The sequence below is a fragment of the Dreissena polymorpha genome, chromosome 14, assembly GCF_020536995.1.
Source record: "Dreissena polymorpha isolate Duluth1 chromosome 14, UMN_Dpol_1.0, whole genome shotgun sequence".
Taxonomy (NCBI): domain Eukaryota; kingdom Metazoa; phylum Mollusca; class Bivalvia; order Myida; family Dreissenidae; genus Dreissena; species Dreissena polymorpha.
This window is the reverse complement of record NC_068368.1, coordinates 56,505,038-56,524,861: the sequence shown is the minus strand read 5'-3', so window position 1 is coordinate 56,524,861 and position 19,824 is coordinate 56,505,038. Positions and strand designations below refer to the sequence as shown.

General features: G+C 33.5%; 1 protein-coding gene across 2 annotated transcripts in view; it reads left to right on the top strand.

The window, feature by feature from the left end:
• LOC127856920 (adenylate cyclase type 10-like) overlaps positions 1 to 5,160 on the top strand; it is a 107,896-nt gene extending 102,736 nt beyond the window's left edge. The window contains exon 32 of one of the 2 annotated variants that reach the window (XM_052393116.1): positions 2,762 to 5,160. In XM_052393116.1, the coding sequence (XP_052249076.1) occupies positions 2,762 to 3,100 (339 nt within the window). In that variant the 3' untranslated portion in view covers positions 3,101 to 5,160. The remainder of the gene's footprint in view (positions 1 to 2,761) is intronic. The other variant, XM_052393117.1, reaches the window with a different exon arrangement.
• The last annotated feature ends 14,664 nt before the right edge of the window (positions 5,161 to 19,824 follow it).

Sequence of the window (19,824 nt, the reverse complement as noted above, 5' to 3'; positions counted from 1 at the left end):
TCAAAGGACCCTAATTGTAGATGTTGTACACAAAATCATTTCACTGCAACTATTTTGGGCAGAATAAAGGCCCATAGATTTTTTCCTCTGTACAATGTATAGTGCATTTCTCTGGGGCCAACGTGTGTTTTGTGGGCATCAGGTTCTGTGACACAGTTCAAGTTGAGTCGTAAGTCCCAACACATTTGTTTTGCCAGATGTTTTTTTTCTTTCAAATATTCAAACATAAAAATATGTTCCTATATTGTGGATAAAATTCCAATGGAAAAGGAAGTATTTTTTATAAAAAACTTATTTTTAGTTTTCAAATCAATGAATCCTCCAAATAGAGTCAGCATATTACAGTTTAACTTGGTCTCAGCAAAATAACTTAAATGCATATTGTTTTGGTGTTATTACCTGTGGAATTTTAAAAGCAGTTCACTGTTGTACTTCTTGATTGCAGCCACTTCAACAGCATTGAATTGCTTCAGCACTTCAAGTATGGTGCTCAAGTGTCTGATGATTTAATTGCATCAACGGTATTCCGCTCAATTTGCCTGGAAATTGCTTTGCTTGGAGGTAACACCAACATTTATTGCCATCAAATTAAATTATTCATGCCATTTTACGCGTATATCATTATACTTTAGGTTCAGAACACCAGTTTTAAAGGAATATGAAAGAGTTTGAAAATTTTATCGACAAAAATTAACTGTTTATAATCTTTTAGAATGTTAGTCTGGTTTTAACATTGCTTGAACAAGCAATTTTGTTTCATAACGTCCTTTTTATTATTTTAATGAATTTGATTAATTTTTATATTAAAATGTCATGGCCTAAAATGTACACATCACCTATCAAGGTGTGCATATCAATCTGTAAATATCTGACTCAATGAAATTTTGTTAAATTGATTCCAAACATAATCTACTGCTGATGCCCTTTGGCAAACAATCACATCATCACCTAATTTCAAATGTCGTTCTTGTACCCTGGACCATTTCCAGCCTGCCCCCAGAGACTGTTGTTAGCTGCTTGGCCGATATTAAAGATACCATCACCAGCAGCAATCATACAAGAACTGATGGCATACCACTGCAGTATGCTGTTAGCTGTGCCTTACTATGGTCAGTGGCCAATCCATAGGATTCAGTATTTAAAATTGACGGGATTTGTATTTTGACCTTAATTGTCACTGTTCTGGTGGCAATGAACATAGAGCTGAATGTATAAACTCCTCGTTGTCAAAGTGCTGGTTTATTGAGAGTGATCATGTCAATTTCTTCTAAATTATATTAAAATTAGAAATCTTTTATTTTATGCTTTCCGGTGGTTTATAGGGAAATATCAGTGGATTAAAACTGATAATTTCACTGTTTCAAACAATGAAAATTATCAGTGAAAATTTACAATAATTTCCACTGTTCATTATTCCAGCAAAATTCTTTAGTGAAACTCTTTAACAATGTATATAAACTGTGTAAAAAGCATAAAATAAAAAGAAAATTTGTTGGATCGGTGGCATATATCGATTTTAATTCACTCGTGATCATAAAAAATATTTTTTTTTATGATCACTCGTGAATTTAAAATCGATAATCCACTGATTCCAACAAATATCCTCTATATCTTCAATATCAAAACTAAATAATTTTACTGATGACTTTAAATTATGACAAAAAGTTAACAATTTTATGATTGCCCCATGGGGAACCTTCATTTATTGTTAAGTTAATTCAATTTTCAAGAAACATGATTATTGTTATATTTAAAGGAACATTTTCTGTCATGATTAATTCTTGCTATTTGTGTGGCGATATTGAGACTAAGTGCTTATTTGTTTAATGCAAACTCAGGCTAACCAGAATGGAAGAATGGGCTGATGTCAGACAGTGGGACGTGGAGATGATGTCAAATAAACAGGAGCACTCATTTTATCAATCAGTGGCTTCCAATTCACAGATTAGAGCAAAGCTTGCTCATGTTTCTGCTATTGTACGGAATGTGGAGTAAACACTCAGACCATCAAAAGACAAGTGCTAATGGTAATTTATATGGTTTGTTGCTTCTTCAGTTTTTTTTCCAATTTTTTTTTTTTACAAAATTGTATAATGGTTTTGTATTGTATAGCAAAGTGTGTCATAGTCTTATATATATGCTATTATTTCAACTTCCTCTGCAGCAGTACTTATAAAAAAACAATAGACAGTCTCAGGCCCTTTTAATGCAGTTTTACCTCTTTTTGTGACAACTGCGGGCTTCTTGTATTTCATGATCTCCATGGACAACCTTCCATCAGTGACAGGAATAGGACAAGTAGTTTTTAGGACAGTCTTAAATATCTTGTCAAGTATTTGAAGTTTGGATTTGTGTGTAATACATTCAACAATTCACAAAATGTACTCGTACATTTGATTTGAATAAATATTTGATTATGTTTAAAACTTACTGTTTTCCCAGTGTGTTCTACTTTTTTTTAAATTTAGTGTTTACTACTACTTAAGGTTTGTCAAACTACCTAAATATTAAACTGAAACCCAGATGGTGTAAGTGAGCATTATTAATCATTTAACTTGCATGTTATTAATATACTTTCTCCAAAGATGGAAATTGTGTTCAAGTTGAACAATCATTTAGTGTATTTTAAAATAATTGACCACCCAAAATATGATGTTTCTATCAGTCACAATAACATATGTTGACACAACTACTTTTTGTCTTTCTTATGTTACATTTAATACTCAGAAGTTTAACACGTTTTTCACACCACCTATTTTAGCGATCAAAAGATGTGAAATCGAACCTGAAGAGAAGCCCCATTCTTGCCCCTAGATACAAACTGTTGAAAGCCTATTGGTGTGCAATGACTGGACATCAACAAAAAATGAAATCTTTTGTGAAGAAGGGCTTGGCTCTGTGCACTGCTCAGGGCAATGTGTATGACAAACTCTTTTTAGATCATCACCTAATTCAATGGCAGAATGGAGGTGCAAGACGGGGGGCAAACTGTGAATGGATAAAACATGCTGCAGGTGGACGCTTGAAAATGAGTGACATTTCTGAGGATGCTGGGGGCATTCATGTCTTCACACTGCCGTTACCGTGTATACCAAGATGAGGTTGCTTTTCAGCCAATGAAAACTGAGGGTTATCTGTGTAGCTCCCAAGTACAGCAAACTGATGTCCGACATGATGAAATGTGTGGCTATCAATAATGAATCTGATTTCCACTGATGAAAATTTTTGAAGTTTTTTTTATCGCCTTGAAGGAAGGCATGTATTTTACTCAGTGTAAGTCTGCCGCAACTTTATGGTTTCCATTTTCTAACTTAACCAGTTTTTAAACAATAGAAGTTTAATAACTAGGCTCTTCTTTGGAGTTATGGCCCCTGAATTTCTCAAAATTTGGCTTTTAAATGATTTCCACTCTCTAACACAACCAGTTTCCTTAGGAGTGTCTGGAAATGCTAATAAGCATTAAATGGGGGCCAAGTCCACCAGCCAAATCCAACCTGACTTTTGGAGTTTTTGCCAAGTTCGTAGACCTGCCGTATTGCCTATAAGTTTAAATCTGATAATTATGAAACTTTTTTTAAATGTTACTCTGTGGGCATTTAATCTTTTTCCATGTTCAATAACCTGAAATATCGCCTTTTAATTATGGCATATCAAAAATTAAAATTAGCCAAATTGTCAGATTTCTATCTCTAATGATTTCGATGGCAAGCTAATAGTGTCTGAGCTGACATTTTTACTGCTAAAAAATATGTCCTTCACAAATATATATAGCCCAGACCTTTAACATACATAATTTGTGACATGTTGGTACACTCTTTATAATTTAAATTTATGTTTTAAGTTTATTATGCCCCCCTTTGATAAAGAGGGGCTATATTATTTTGTGGATGTAGGTCGGTCTGTCTGTATGTCGGTAGACCAGTTTATTTCCAATCAAAAACTCCTCAACTTATGGACTGATCGGCTTGATACTTCACATGTGTATTGGCCTTCGAAAGTAGATGACCCCTTTTGAAATTGGGTCCTAGGTCACTGTATCAATAACTGTGAAAATCGTTTTGAATCAATAACTCATCAACTTATTGACCAATTGATTTGAAACTTCATGTGTGCATAGACCTTGGACAGTTGATGACTCATATTGAAATTTGGGTCACAAGGTCAAAGGTCAAGGTCACTGTCAAAATAAGTGTGAAAAATCGTTTCAGATAAATAATTTGTCAACGAATATACCGATTAGCTTTATACTTCCTAGTGGATTGGACTTGGACAGAAGATAATTCCTATTGAAAGTGGGGTCACTAGGTCAAAGGTCATACTTAGTTTGACATGGTTTCTGATAAATAACTGGTCAACTGATTTATCGATTGACTTGATACTTCCCAAGTGCCTTGGCCAAAGACAGTAAATGACTCCTATTGAAATTGGGGTCACTAGGTCAAGGTTACTGTCACAATAAGTGTGAAAATTTGTTTCCCATCAATAACTCCTCAACGAATTGACAGATCGGGTTGATACTACTCATGTGCCTTGGCCTTGGACAGAAGATGACCCCTGATGAAATTTGGGTCAATAGTTCAAAAAACTGTTTTTTGTTTTGTTTTGTTTTGGGGGGGGGGGATATGTCTCTGACCGCAGAACCCTTGTTTGATTTGCAAAAGAACACGACATGTGGCGTATGAAACTTGTCCCTCTGTAACAAACTTCTTGCCTAGATGCAGATTTATTAAAAGCGATTAATGTATTTCAGTTTTACCAATAATACATGCTCTGGGACAAAAATATTCTTATACATTTCAACATCTGTATATAATGAATATGTTATCAAACAAGTCTATGAAAAATTTGAGTATGCACATTTGTAGAAACGTTTGCATGTAAATGAAAATACTTGAAAGTATTAAATGTCATTTGTATATGTGAACTTTCAAATTGTGCAAAGAAAAGTTGAAACAACGTATGTGTCAAAATTATTTGCATGTACATGTATGTGCAGGAATATTGATTTGTTATGTTTGTTAAGTGTTATTTTTTGTGTGTGTAAATATACGCTTTTTGTTTTATAATATCCAATTATGGTGTACATAACAAGAGTTCTGTTAAAACAAACATTTATACATGAAGATTTATGTAAGAAACAAATAAACATGTTTAAGAAAATGTGTTTTGGCTTAAATTGATATTAGACGTATCTAACAGTATATGCTATGTTTATAGGTGTCTAACGCAACCGTTTTTTTGTGTGTTTTCACAGCATATACACTTATATTTGTTAATGCAGCATCAGCATACTAAAACAATATTTCGGAAAGAGAACAATAATGCATTTGAATCTTAACCGTACTTTCGTTTTGGACAACTGACAACAGAAATGATCCGGTGTACGATGTAAATCTTAATTAAGTTTAAGTGCAGATTCGTTCATACGACTCAAAGACACAATTTTGTTTTACGGATCATATTAATTGCCTGCAATGATATCTATTCATACGACACACGAACACTAACTCCGATCCTACTAAAAAGACAGTTCAGCTCGGCTAACAAAACTAGGACAGTCGTGTAAAATATCGAATATAATATATATTTTTTATAAACAACTGGTAGCAAGATGAGTTGCAGATAATTGATCAGTTACCACATTTTAACTTACTCTTTTGACCTGTAAATTCTTTTCAGCTCAATTCAACAATGAAAATGCCCATATCACGTTAACCCATTTATGCCTAGCGGACTTTCCCTTCCTTCTAAATTGGATCAATTTATTTCTAAAATTAGGGATGTCTAGTATACTTATTTCTATATTTATAATATTTCTTACAGAAATTCCTTTAAGCAAACAGCGCAGACCCAGATGAGACGCCACATTATGCGGCGTCTCATCTGGGTCTACGCTGTTTGCAATGTCCTTTTTAGCTCTACTGGCCGAAGGCCTGAAGAGCTTATGTCATGGCGTGGTTTCCTTCTGCCGTCCGTGCGTTAGACTTTTTCTTGTTGACGCGATAAAGTCCACAGTTTTCATCCGATTCTTTTCAAACTTGTTCAGTGTCTTTATATTAATGAGGACTCAAACCCTTTTGAAAATGGGTTACATAAGAGTAAAAAGTCCAGAATTATCTCCCCTTGAAATTGACAAAATTTCGGAATAAGGCTTGTTTACGCAATAAAGTTCACAGTTTTCATCCAATTATGTCCCAAACTTGCACAGTGTCTTTATTTGAATGATGCGTCAAACCCTATTGAAAATGAGCAATATCGGAGTTATAAGTCCAGAATTATCTCCCCTTGAATTTGAGAAAAAAATGAAAATTCAGTTTTTTATGTGATAAAGTCCATAATATTCATCCAATTCTTGGCAAACTTGCACAGTGTCTTTGTATCAATGAGGACTCAAACCCTTTTTATGCCCCCCTTCGAAGAAGAGGGGGCATATTGTTTTGAACATGTCGGTCGGTCAGTCCGTCCACCAGATGGTTTCCGGATGATAACACAAGAACGCTTAGGCCTAGGATCATGAAACTTCATAGGCACATTGATCATGACTGGCAGATGATCCCTATTGAGTTTCAGGTCACTAGGTCAAAGGTCAAGGTCACAGTGACTAGAAACAGTAAAATGGTTTCTGGATGATAACTCAAGAATGCTTACGCCTAGGATCATAAAACTTTATAGGTACATTGCTAATGACTGGCAAATGACCTCTATTGATTTTCAGGTCACTAGGTTAAAGGTCAAGGTCACAGTGACTTGAAATAGTCAAATGGTTTCCAGACGAAAAACTTTAACCTTGGTTAAAGTTTGATACGTTTTTATGTCTGTCCAGGTGGTTTCCGGATGATAACTCAAGAAGTATCGGAGAAATAAGTACACAATAATCTCCCCTTGAATTTGAGAAAATTCTCCTTGTTTGCGCGATTAAGTACACAGTTTTCATCTTATTCTTTCCAAACTTGCATAGTGTTTATAGCAGTAGAGCGATTCAGGCCCTCATGGGCCTCTTGTTTCAGGACGCTAGGCATAAATGGGTTAAATGTTGGATGTTTGTTTACAAATCAGTTTTGAGTAAAGTTAAAGTAAAACTCCTGCAAAAATAATAAAGAGAGACATTATGTTTAATATCCGCTTGACATTTTTTTTGGGACAGACAGACCGACATTTCATTTGACTTGCACAGTATAAATTGTCAACATCATGGTTAGTATTTATATATGTTAAAATGTATATGCGCAGAAAACAAATGTCTACAAACAGGAATATATACAAAACAAATGTAAATGCCAGTACGGTACCAATTTTTTTTTTTCTGAATGTATAATTTTAGAACATTAAAATAGTACCAAGACCTATCAATATACATTGATAAGTCTTTGATTATTATCATGAACGCTGTTAAAGACATAAATGAATCCGTTATCGTCCAATAATTTCTTGATGTTATAGATCTAATTAGGGCAGCTTCTGGCGAAAGCTGAAACTCCATATTGTATATACAGTTTTGAGAATTATGCTATGTGGGGCTGGTATTTTAAGCCAATATTGTACTATTCTTATGTACCTCTTTATAAAGAGAGGATATCTTGCAAACTCATCGTTAACACACACATTACAGGTATTAGTTGTAACTCGGAGAAGAGTCTTATAGAACTTTAGATGTATCCTTTCTAATTCCGTAGATTTTGTAAAACCGCGAACATTTAGACCACTAACCAATTGACAAGTGGTCGACATCTGGTCGTATGTGAGCAGAGCTGGTAAATGAAATTCCACCTGGAAAAATGCAATATCCAAAAAAGAAACACTTTAATATATTCATATAAACTACATGATCACATCTTTGAAAAAGTGAATCACGTCAAATACCTAGGTATTACACTCCAAAGTAACCTCAAATGGGATGAGCATATTGACTCTATTACTTATAATGCTAATCAGGCGCTCGAAATTTCTTCGTTGCAACCGAAAAAATATCTCATCATAAGTTAAAGATCATGCTTTCAAAACATAGTTATGCCTTAACAAGAACTCCTCCTTTGCTGGGACCCACATTCAAAAGCTCAAATAAATCAACTGGAAAAAGTACAAAGACGTGCAGCCAGATTCGTAACAAACAGATATCACAATACACGCTCAGTAACTTACATGATAGACAACCTGAATTGGTCCACTCTTGAAACACGCAGAACAAAATAACGTCTAAACATGTTAGATAAAATTATCCACCATATTGTTGCCATCACTTCTAGATATTCTCCTTGTACCTGTCGACCGCCGATACAGAGTCAGAAGTAACCATTGCTTAAGACACATACAAACCTTAAAAGACCCTTATAAATTCTCATTCTACCCAAGATCAGTAATTCAATTAAATTCACAATCTCCCCATATACACCAGGTAGCCACAGTATAAGTTTTCAAAACACTCCAGTGGCTGTCACTGCCCCCCTTAATAGCAGCCTGTTAACACTTACAATGTAAATAATGTTAAACTAACACCCAACTGAGCACCTTTGTACAGTTTTCACCTCTTAACAAATAGGCGCCGTCACACAATCGTATTAGAATGAGTTTTGTATCAGAAGATTAGAAAAAGACATCAGTTAGATTCAAACACGTCATGTAGAAGTTTTCAAAACCCTAACTCCTGTGGCTGTCATTGTCCCCCTTATGCACATGGAAACACAATGTAAATAATTTTAAACAAACACCCAACTGAGCACCTTTGTACAGTTTTCAACCCTAAACCAAAAGGCGTCGTCACAAAATCTTATCAGAAGGAGTGCAGTATTTAAACAAGAGAAAAAGACACCAGTTAGTTTCACTAATCCGGCGTCATGTAGAAGTTTTCAAAACCCTAACTCCTTTGGCTGTCATTGTCCCTCTTATCCACAAACCGACGTCATGTAGATGTGCACCGTCTCCTTATTAAATTACTTTTTACAAAAGTACAGATGCTACTTGTTTGAAAAGTACAAGCGGATTATGTCATTCCTTTTTTATTTTTCAACGGTTAAGCTAAGTTGTATAACATCAAATATCTTTTGCATAACAGTGTCGCTGAGTCCGTGGAACACAATAATGTACACACGTCTATTGCAGTTTTCATTGAGATTCATTTTTGTTGATTAAACTCTAACACAACGTTTTCAATGTTCGTAAAATATTCCGAACAAGATAAATGCGGCGGCCTAGCGGTCCCGTGATCTATCTGCTTGGTTGTCTGACATGTACTGTTTTTTTTTTCTACTGAAGTGAATATATCAAAATAAATTGAAACTATCAATGCTGACGTGTGCAATTTCGACGGGAACGTGTGGTTAATCACGTGTCTAAAGGTAACGACGTAATATAACGTATGCACAGATGTATATGGACGTTAACCTTTCGTTTACATGATATTATAAAGCAAAGGGCTGCATGTGCTAACCCAATACATGACTATTTAAACAAGCTTTTGGCAATAACCTGGTGCATTTTCATCGTTTAGTTTGACGTTAATATATTATGTTTATTTGAATATCCATTGAGGATTACATGATATTGAGCTTGATGCAAAACAAAATAAATAAATACTATCTTTAGTTATCTTTCTTGTGCACTATGTGCCTACATGTAGTGTACTGTATAGGTTTGTTGAACGATTGTTGTGGTTTTTATATAGGTTTATTCAATATATACAATTGACAAACCGTCCATGAGTGTACATGCTTAAAACATAGTTACATATATAAAGGCATGACATGTGATCAGTATTGGATTTCAAAAATTGTGGAATAAAGTATCAATACATGAAAAGGTCTAGGACACATTTTTATTTGGACTACAACATTTAGAATCTATTTCACAATCGATGCTATAACGGTAACATCAAAAACAACAAAGACGAATCTTCTAGAGAGCGAGAAGTCAAGTTAGGGTAATGCATTATATACAATTAATCATTTTAATATTTATACAGGTTTCTTTGACTAAATGCTTTATGTACATACATAGCTAAGTTTCTGTTGGTACTTGTATTACCCGATTGCATTATTTCAATAAATTTTATCATGTTTGGTCTTATCCAGTAATATTTAATCATATACAATTTCCTAATATCATCATATAAAGAGGATTCTAATAAAAATGATATTCATCCTCAAGAACATTGCAATGTTGACAATTTCTATCTTGAAATGGTATGGCTTCAGGTATATGCCATCTGCCTGATTCTATTTCTAATCTATGGGATGAAACCCTTAATCTACAAAGATCAGATCTATACTTATTTATGAAAACATTTTTTAGTAAGGTTGCAATTCAAATTTACAAAACTGCATGTAACTTATTGCTCTTGAGGAATCATTAAGTTCTGACATCCAACTTTGGATAAATTTATCATTTAATCTTGACTTTACCAAGGATAAAAACACTTTTTATCCCCTACACCTTGGTTTAGCCATGTATATTGAAAGCCTAAGGTCTGCAGCAGATTACATAAGTTTTTGCCCAAGAATGTTTATTCGATTTACTTATTAAATTCTCACACATGTGGCTGTAAATACACTTTACATACACATGATCTTCTAACTAAGTAATTTTCAACCAATACCGTATTACATTTATGGCTCCTTTAGATTTCAAGGATGTTCTTCCAAGTTCCCCAAATACAAAATTATTTTGTGTTTGAATTTTCACGCCAAGTTATTTTTTGCAAAAATTCAGGTGAACTCTTTCAAGTGCCATTGACTCGATTAAGCCCCATATTTCTGTCCCATAATTTAAAATTGCTGAAACAAGCTGATCAAACAACTCTAATTTGGTAAGTATTGAAATTGTTGGATGAGTTAATCTTAAAAACAGCCTTTGAGGATTGACCTGCAAGCGTTTCAAAGATATTTGCAAAAGATCCGCCTGTAGTGAATACAATTCCTAAGTATGTAAATGATTTAACAATTTCTAATGCTTGGACTTTGTACAAAAATTTAATATCCCTTCTTAGTTGTCCCCTTTTTTAAAAACCATAACCTTTGTTTAATTTGTGTTAACACATAATTTCCACATATCACAATATTCCTCTAACAAAGACAAACCTTTAATTAGTTCATCCTCAGTTTCTGCCATAATTTCAATGTCATCTGCATATAACAACAAAATAATTTTAGCATACCAATATCTATTCCTTTTAAACCATTTAACATATAATGTTCTTCTTGGTCGTTAAAATAAATAGAAAATAGGAATGGTGATAATGATTCTGATTGTCTTACTTCTAAAAACAAGATAAATCTTCATGACTTATTGTATTACCTAATTTTATTCTTGATTTCACATTTGTATGCATATATTTTACTATATCAAGCATTTTTGCTCTACCGCCTAGCTTTAACAGTTTATACCATATGATAGCCATCCCCAAATAATCGAACGCTTTGGTGTAATCAACAAATACAATCTTTTTTGTTCACTTAATAAATAATTAATTACACCGTGTAACACAAAAATGTTATCAACAGTTCCAATATTTTGTCTGAATCCTGCCTGTGCCTCTGTGTAGACATGATAGTGTTCAGCCCAATTGTTAAATCTGTTGTTAATGACTTTAGTAAATAATTTCCCAAAAGTACTTAATAATGTTTTCCCTCTGTAATTATTAACATCCTGATTATCACCTTTTTCATGTAATGGAACAATGAACCCCTCTCACCACACTTCAGGAAAATGTCCATATTCAAACAATTTATTAAACAAATTACAAACAACTTTAAAGAAACTTTTACTACTTATTCCAAATTAAAAAAAAACTAATTTAGCAGATAATCAGGGCCACCTAATTAACCATGATGAATTTGCTTACAAGCATTAATAATTTCTTGATCAGAATATGCTACAATTTACTCACTAAACATAATATTTAATTCTCCATTTTAACTCACTAATTATTATATTTAATTCTCCATTTAAGTACCGGTCCTGATAAAACAAAACATCTTCATCAGCTGGATAAAATCTAGAGTTAGGGTCATTAGTTGATTTAAAATAAAGTTTTGCATTTGTAAGTCTTGCATTTTCTAATTTCGTTGTTTGATTTTTATCACACGCACATTTCTTTTTCCTAATTGTACTTTTATAAAGGCTCCGAGATTCTACCCTGCTTTGTCTATTTTCCTCCGAGGGATAATGTCTGTACATATAAAGATTGATATAATAACATTTTGTTTAATACTTACATTCATTTTCAACATAAGCAGCATTAAAAAATTGTTTTTATCAACGACCTTTGTCAACAAGCTTTTTTTAAATAATGGTGAGCTTATATTTTCAATTACATCACACACTTGGGATCAATAACTATCCAGTAAATCACTGTTTTGGGTTTGATCTATCCAGCCACTAATAGTTTCAAAGGTATTTATTACATCTTCACAATTAAACGAATAAATATAATCCATTTTCTTTTCATTATGCCATTTATAAGTGTATGGTAGCTTTTTTGTATCATTTTCCATATGGCTATAACTTTTAGGATATGCCTCTATCTCAGTTTTACATTCAATACTAAATTTTACTACACAGTGATCTGATAAAATGTTAGTAATATAAAACTTCAAACTTATGAATCAATGGAAACATATTACTTTTACAGAGAACAAGATCAATAGTGCTACTTATAAATGTGTGTTTTCCTAACTAAATCTAGTCTACCATTCACTATTCTTAAACCTGATATAAAATAACTAACTTGAAACTAATCAAAGTGCTCGATACGGTTATTTTTCTTTGCTAATTTAAATTTGAAAATGACAAGTATTTGATTTGACATGCATATACAACCTAAATATAACAGTTTTTTTATCTTACAATAAAACTAACTAATAAAACGCAGCGAAGGAAACGATTTTAGTAATATGCCAATATTTTATTTGCGTTGAAGCATTATATAAAGATTTTTTGTCTTGTTTTGATTCTCGAAAGTAGTTGGTCGAAATAAAACAGCGAAACAGCACGTAAAAATGATACATCATATAATGATTTCCAAAATGTTGTGTTAAGTGCCTTAACTGTGGGAAAATGTATTGAATCGGAATTTCCTCATAATATGTGCACTTCCTCTTTGAAAGATTTTTTAAAACTGCTGTTTCGCTCTGGCCTGTATATAGTAACAGAAATAACTATGGGAATGTCATTTTACAGTGCAATTTCATTGTAATATCAGAAATGTTCTAAAATCTAAGACAATTCATTGAAGCAGTACATACTGTTTTATGTACACCTTCGCGTTGTCACGAAGCTTCTCATACAGTTTTTGGCTTCCATCAATGCAGTAGTTGCTTAGAAATAGCCCGGCCATCATGTCATGGAATATGCATGAATGTCAGAAATAAATATTCGGACGAAAATCAGTGGGACATGCTGAAAGTATGCACGCATCGTGGTATTAAAGTTTATACAAACTTTTTGTTGAAAGCCATTACAACTAAACACTACAAAAATAAGCGTGACGGATAGACGTACACAGCGGCGACTTTATGATGACATTAACAATCACTCGCAAAGCATAACACAGAAACAACTATATTTATTTTAGTAACGATATTTGTAAACTTATATCAAAACAAAATAAAATTGTACCTGTCCTTAGCAAAAACATACGTATGCAAACGTGTCTTTACTTTTTTTTTACAAACCTAGAACGAGATAATTATGTAAATCTGCGCTTCTGTATTTCATTTTAGGAGACCGCACATATAACAGTTACAGTTAAAGCTTTTTTTGCATAACTGTCACGATGAATACGAAGCAATCAGACCATGCAGGTAATTTTGGGAAAAATCAAATCAGTTTTTCGTCCCTGTTTAAATCCAGCGACACCGTCAAGAAGTGGGACACTTTCCTGGACACAGAGGTTTTTCTCCGGTCAACGTTCGCTTGCAGCTCCTCTCGGCGGTATTGCGGCAGCAGCATCCGGAATGGGTCGCAGATTGCGTTCCTCCTGCCGGCAAACCGACTGCAGTTAACCGCTTCGTGGTTCAAAACCAAGCCATAGTCTATACCAACTTTGCGCACGCTTCTTTTCCCGGATGGTCTTCGCAGAAGTTTCCATTGAAATGAGCTGTCTTTTTTAACTGCGCTTCCGGTTTCTTCCATGATGAAATCACCCGTCGAAAAGCGTCTTGTTTGTTCATTGGAACTGAATGTACTTCTGTCCAAAACTTGACCACTTTCAGTTGTACTATCCTCCGAATCACTTTCCATCCTGAGTTCTAATGCGCGGCGAAGACCACATTTGGAATTGTATAAACTTGCGTCTAATCCTAACTATCGACCTGCATTGGCGCGAAACAATAATCTGCCTTTCATTCCAACAGCTGATTCAAGATGTTCCATTACGAATGTGCATGTTATCGTTCAAAGCGCGCTAGACAAACACGGATTTAATATCCAGGTATTTTGCATTTTTTTCAAAACAACATCCAGGATAGCTGACGACAGGAAATAATCTCCAACCATCAATCGATTTCTCCCTTTGCAGGTAGTCTCATTAAAGTCTTAGCTGGCAATTTATTGTCTTATCAGATTGTGTTGTTATTAATTGTATTGAGAAAAAGTGCATGATAGAATCTGAAAAGCGTTGCACGATAGAAACTCTACTTTTTCATGCATAATTTGTGTATGCGATAAATATAATTTGGTTTCCATTCTTTCCAGTCTCTCAGATTTGATACCAGTATCAATATTTCCATTAGCTAGGGCTATGCCATGAACTTGGAAATACTTAAAGACCAGGAATCTCTTAATCTATATACGTTGGATTCAATGGCTGTTCATTTACCTTGAATTGCAAGAGAAGTTAAATTTACGCTACAATTAGAAAATATTTTATCTATTGATTAATCTTCACAAGTAGCGCACAAATAATAATTAATTATTCCCACAGCCATTGAGTCACGGAGCGTTCTGTAGAACGACATTGTGTAGCTAGGAAATGCACATAATTGAGGAGCTTTGGGAGTTCAAGTTACACTTTATTACAATACTTGTCAACATCATTGTACGCGTTTCTCGTGAGACCACGTTTTTCAGTCCGGTATCCTCGTAACATCGTATTTAAAAGCTGTCATTGAAGAGAAATGTCCAGGTATATTGCTATTGAATCGGACAAGTACTCCTATTTGATTGTATCGGGAATTACCACACCTGCAACTCTGCCTTTATAGCCTTTTAAAATGATTAATTGCATTATATGGTCATTGTTTTGAATATAGGAAGTGTTCTATCCCAATAGCCACACTTTTAATACAATACAATATGCATGTGCGAAACTTAATCTAGTATTTGAAAATAAGTGTTTCTGTCTTATCGAAATCCGAATTTCCACCCGCTGCTTTGACACATTAGACCGGCGTGGTCTCTTCGGAATATTCGAGATTTATATATAGTTTAAGCCTTATAATACGTATATATATGATACCATTTACTTTTTTATTTTGATCCTATAACATCTGTCAATTTGCGGCACTTATTAAATAGTTGTTGTCGTTATCGCATCATATTGCGTTATATTATTATTTACTACTTTTCTCAAATGTATACTCCAAAAACATGAATAACTGTATTCGAAACGCCAAGAAAACGTCAATTGCATCGTCTGGGTTATAAAGTTTAGTTCCCCAATGGTATATTTCATTTGAGCTTACACTTGTTGAACAATTACTCAGGATAAAGAACCAAGACTTACGGTAGGGCAAATTAGAAAGCGTCGACTTTCCCTTATCGCTCTTTTTTTCAAATATGAAGAACAAAAACAGCAAAAATTGTTTTAAATAAATGTAAGATAGCCATAAAAATCGACGTAAAATAAGCATTTTTCATGAGCTTAAAAAAATGTTCACGTGCATGATCGCGTTATTTTGTATGGGACATATTGTCACAAAATCGTTAAACGTGATTTAGAAGTCATTAGCCATTTAAATAAGTTGTCCAACGTTCAACTCAATGATATTGATGTATAATAGCTGCTGTTCTAACGTGTGTCTATAATATCTGATCTTGTATGACGTCTTTGAACAGAGTAGAAAATGTTTAACCAGTAAGTTTACTCTCCTTAACACGAATGTACAATACCTCGCCTGTAATTTTTCAGCTTTAATTCAACATTCGTTTGACAGTCTTCAAATATCTTGTTAAGTAATTGAAGTTTGGATTAGTGCATAATAATGTTAACAATTCACAAAATGTAATCGAAAATTTGAATTGAATTAACACTTTTTTTAATTTACTATCTACAGTGTGTTCTCCTATTTTTATGAACTACCACTACTTTAGGTTTGTCGAAGATCCTTGAAAATTGACAAAAGCGCAGATGGTGTTCATATTAAAAACTACTATTAGTAATAATTTAACTTGCTTGCTATAAATAACTTAAATGGAAATTTTGTTCAAGTTAAATAATCATTTCGAGTATTCTATTATAGTTGACCATCCAAAATATCGTGTTTCTATCAGTAACAATAACATGTGTTAACCCTACTACATTTTGTTCCTCTCATGTTACATTTAATATGCAGAAGTTTAAAAAAATTCACACAAGCTATTTTAGCGTTCAAAAGATTTGAAATCGAACCTAAAGAGATGCCCCATTCTTGCCCCTCGATACAAACTGTTGAAAGCCCATTGGTGTGCAATGACTGGACATTAACAAAAAATAAAATCTTTTGTGAAGAAGGGCTTGACTCTGTGTGCTGCTCAGGGCAATACGTATGACACACTCTTGTTACAGCATCACTTGATTCAGTGGCAGAGTGGAGTGGCAAGACGGAGGGCGAACTATGAGTGGATTAAACATGCTGCAGGTGGACGCTTGAAACTGAGTGATATTTCTGAGGATGCTGGGGTTATTCATGTCTTCACCCTGCCGTTACCGTGTATACCATGACGAGGTTGCTATTCAGCCAATGAAAACTGATGGTTATCTGTGTAGCTTCCAAGTTAAGCAAACTGATGTCCGACATGAAGAAACGTGTGGCTAGTGATAATGAATCTGACTTCCACTGATTACAATTTTTGAAGTTTTTTAATGCCCTTGAAGAGAGGCATGTATTTTTTCCCAGTGTAGGACTGTCGTATCTTTTTTGGTTTCCATTTTCTAACTCAATCAGTTTTAAATGGGTCATTAGCCGATTTTCTTTAAACGTTTTAAAGCATAAAATACAGGCCAAGTTCAATCACCAAGCACTTCTTTGGCCCCTTAATTTTTCAAAATTTAGCTCTTGATTCCCCCCAATAACAAAACAAGTTTTCATAGGAGTGTTTGAAAATGCTAATAAGGATTAAATGCGGGCCACGCCCAATTATCAGCCAAACCCCACCTGACATTTGGATTTCCAAGTTCATTGACCTACCTATACGTTTAAATTGGATAATTATGAGAATTGGTTTTAATGTAACTTGTGGTGGGCATATTATCTTTTACATGTTCAGTAACCCGCAACATTGCCTCTTAATTATGGCGTATCAAATACCAAAATTAGCCAAATTGTCTTTCTCTAATGCATTCAATCGTACCATGAAACGTATTGTCTGTGCTGACCTTTTACCGCAGATAAATATTTCCTTCATAGGTCAATATAAACCAAGACCTTTTAAATACCTTATTTGTGACTAGTTGGTTCTCTCTTTTTTTACTTAAAATGTCTGTTTCAAGCTTATTTGATTTGCAACAGAAGACGACATGTTGCGTATGGAGCTTGTCCCTCTGTGACAAACTCCTTACTGACTTTCCTAGATGCAGAGTTATTAAAAGCGATTAATGCATTTTGATGACTAGTTGTACCAATAATAAATGCTCTGGAACAAAATTTGTTAATGATTTATATAATGGAAATCTTATACATTCAAACATCTATATTATGAATAATTGTTAAAAATGTCTATGAAAAAATTGAGTATGTAAGTTTGAATATACGTTTGCATGTACATGAAAACACTTGAAAGTATTAAATGCCATTTTCATATCTAAATTTTCAAATTGTGCAAAGTAAAGTTGAAATTAAGTTTTTGTCAAAAATATTTTCATGTGTGTATATGCAAAGTTATTGATTTGTTATGTTTGATAAGTGTTTATTTTTTTGTAAAAATACGCTTTTTGTTTTATTATATCCAATTATGGTGTACATAACAAAAGTTCTGTTTGAAGGAAACATTTATATTCAAATATGAAGATTTATGTAAGAAACTAATAAAAATGTTTAAGAACATATGGTTTGGCTTAAATATTTGATGTTTGTTTACAAAACAGTTTTGAATTAAGTTGAAGTAAAACTCCAGAAAAACTATAAGGAGAGACATTGTGTTTAATATCCGATTGTTATTTATTTAAGGACAGAATACATACATTTTATATGACTTGCACAATGTTCATCGTAAACATCACATGTGGTTTTTATTGATATATTGCTATATGAGAACATGTATATGTGCAGAAAACAAATGTCTACTAACATGAATATATACCAAACAAATGTATATTGAAATACAGAGGATGAACAATTACGTTATACGATTTAACAAATTCGATTTGATACTCAACTGTTCCTTAACACATAAACACAGTTTTATTATTTCAGACCTATTGGTTGACTGCAGCAATTGCACATACTTCATAACAGATGGATTATTATAGTATGTTTTATGTAATTCTTCCTTATATCAACAAATGTTGAACAAATACATACGAAATGAAATTTGTTCTCAATATCCGTGATATTACAACAAAGACAATATCTGTCTTGTCTAGCATTAATGATTGCGTTAAATCTACCAGTCTGTATACGAAGGGGATGAAGAGACAATCTTAATCGGCAAAAATAAAATCTGATTTTTTTTTTAATTAAGTGTAGTTAAATCTCATATTCAAGATTTGACTTAAATGTTCTATAAATGTTAAAAATGTCTAACATCGAGCTATCGTCTAGTGTACGGTACCAAGTTTGTTTATATGAATGTATAATTTTAGAATGGGTTTTAAATGTTTTACATTAATAGCATGAACGCTGTTAAAGACAAACCTGAACCCGTAATCGTCCAATAATTTCTTGATGTCATAAATCGAATTTGGACAGCCTCTGGCGTCATCTGCAACTCCAATTTTGTATACAGCTTTGAGAATTATGTTATCAGAGGTCACTATTTTAAGTCAATATTGTACGATTCTTATGTCCCTCTGTATAATGAGTGGGTATCTTCTTTACTCACCGTAAACACAAGCATTACATGTATTAGTTTTAACTCCTTGAAACCTCTTACAGAACTTCAGATGTATCCTTTCTTATTCCTTAGATTGTGTAAAACCACAAACTTTGTAACCAATAACCAGTAACCAATTGACAAGTAGACGCAATCTGGTCGTTTGTGAGCAGGACGTGTTAAATAAATTCCACCATTAAAAATGCAACATCATCAGCATAACTAAAAATATACACCATTTTATCTGTTCATATAAACTACATGATTACATCATAGAAAAAGTAAATCACGCCAAATACCTAGGTATTACACTCCAATTTAACCACAAATGGGATAAACATATTAACTCAATCACTTATGAGTCTAATCAGGCACTGGTATTTCTCCGTTACAACCTAAATATTATCTCATCAAAAGTTAAAGATCATGCTTAAAAAGCATTAGTAAGGCCTTAACTAGAATACTCCTCCTATGTCTTAGACCCACATATAAAAGCTCAAATAAATAATCTGGAAAAAATACAAAGACGTGCAGCAAGATTCGTAACAAACATATATCACAACACAAGCTCAGTAACTAAAATGATAGACACCCTGAATTGGT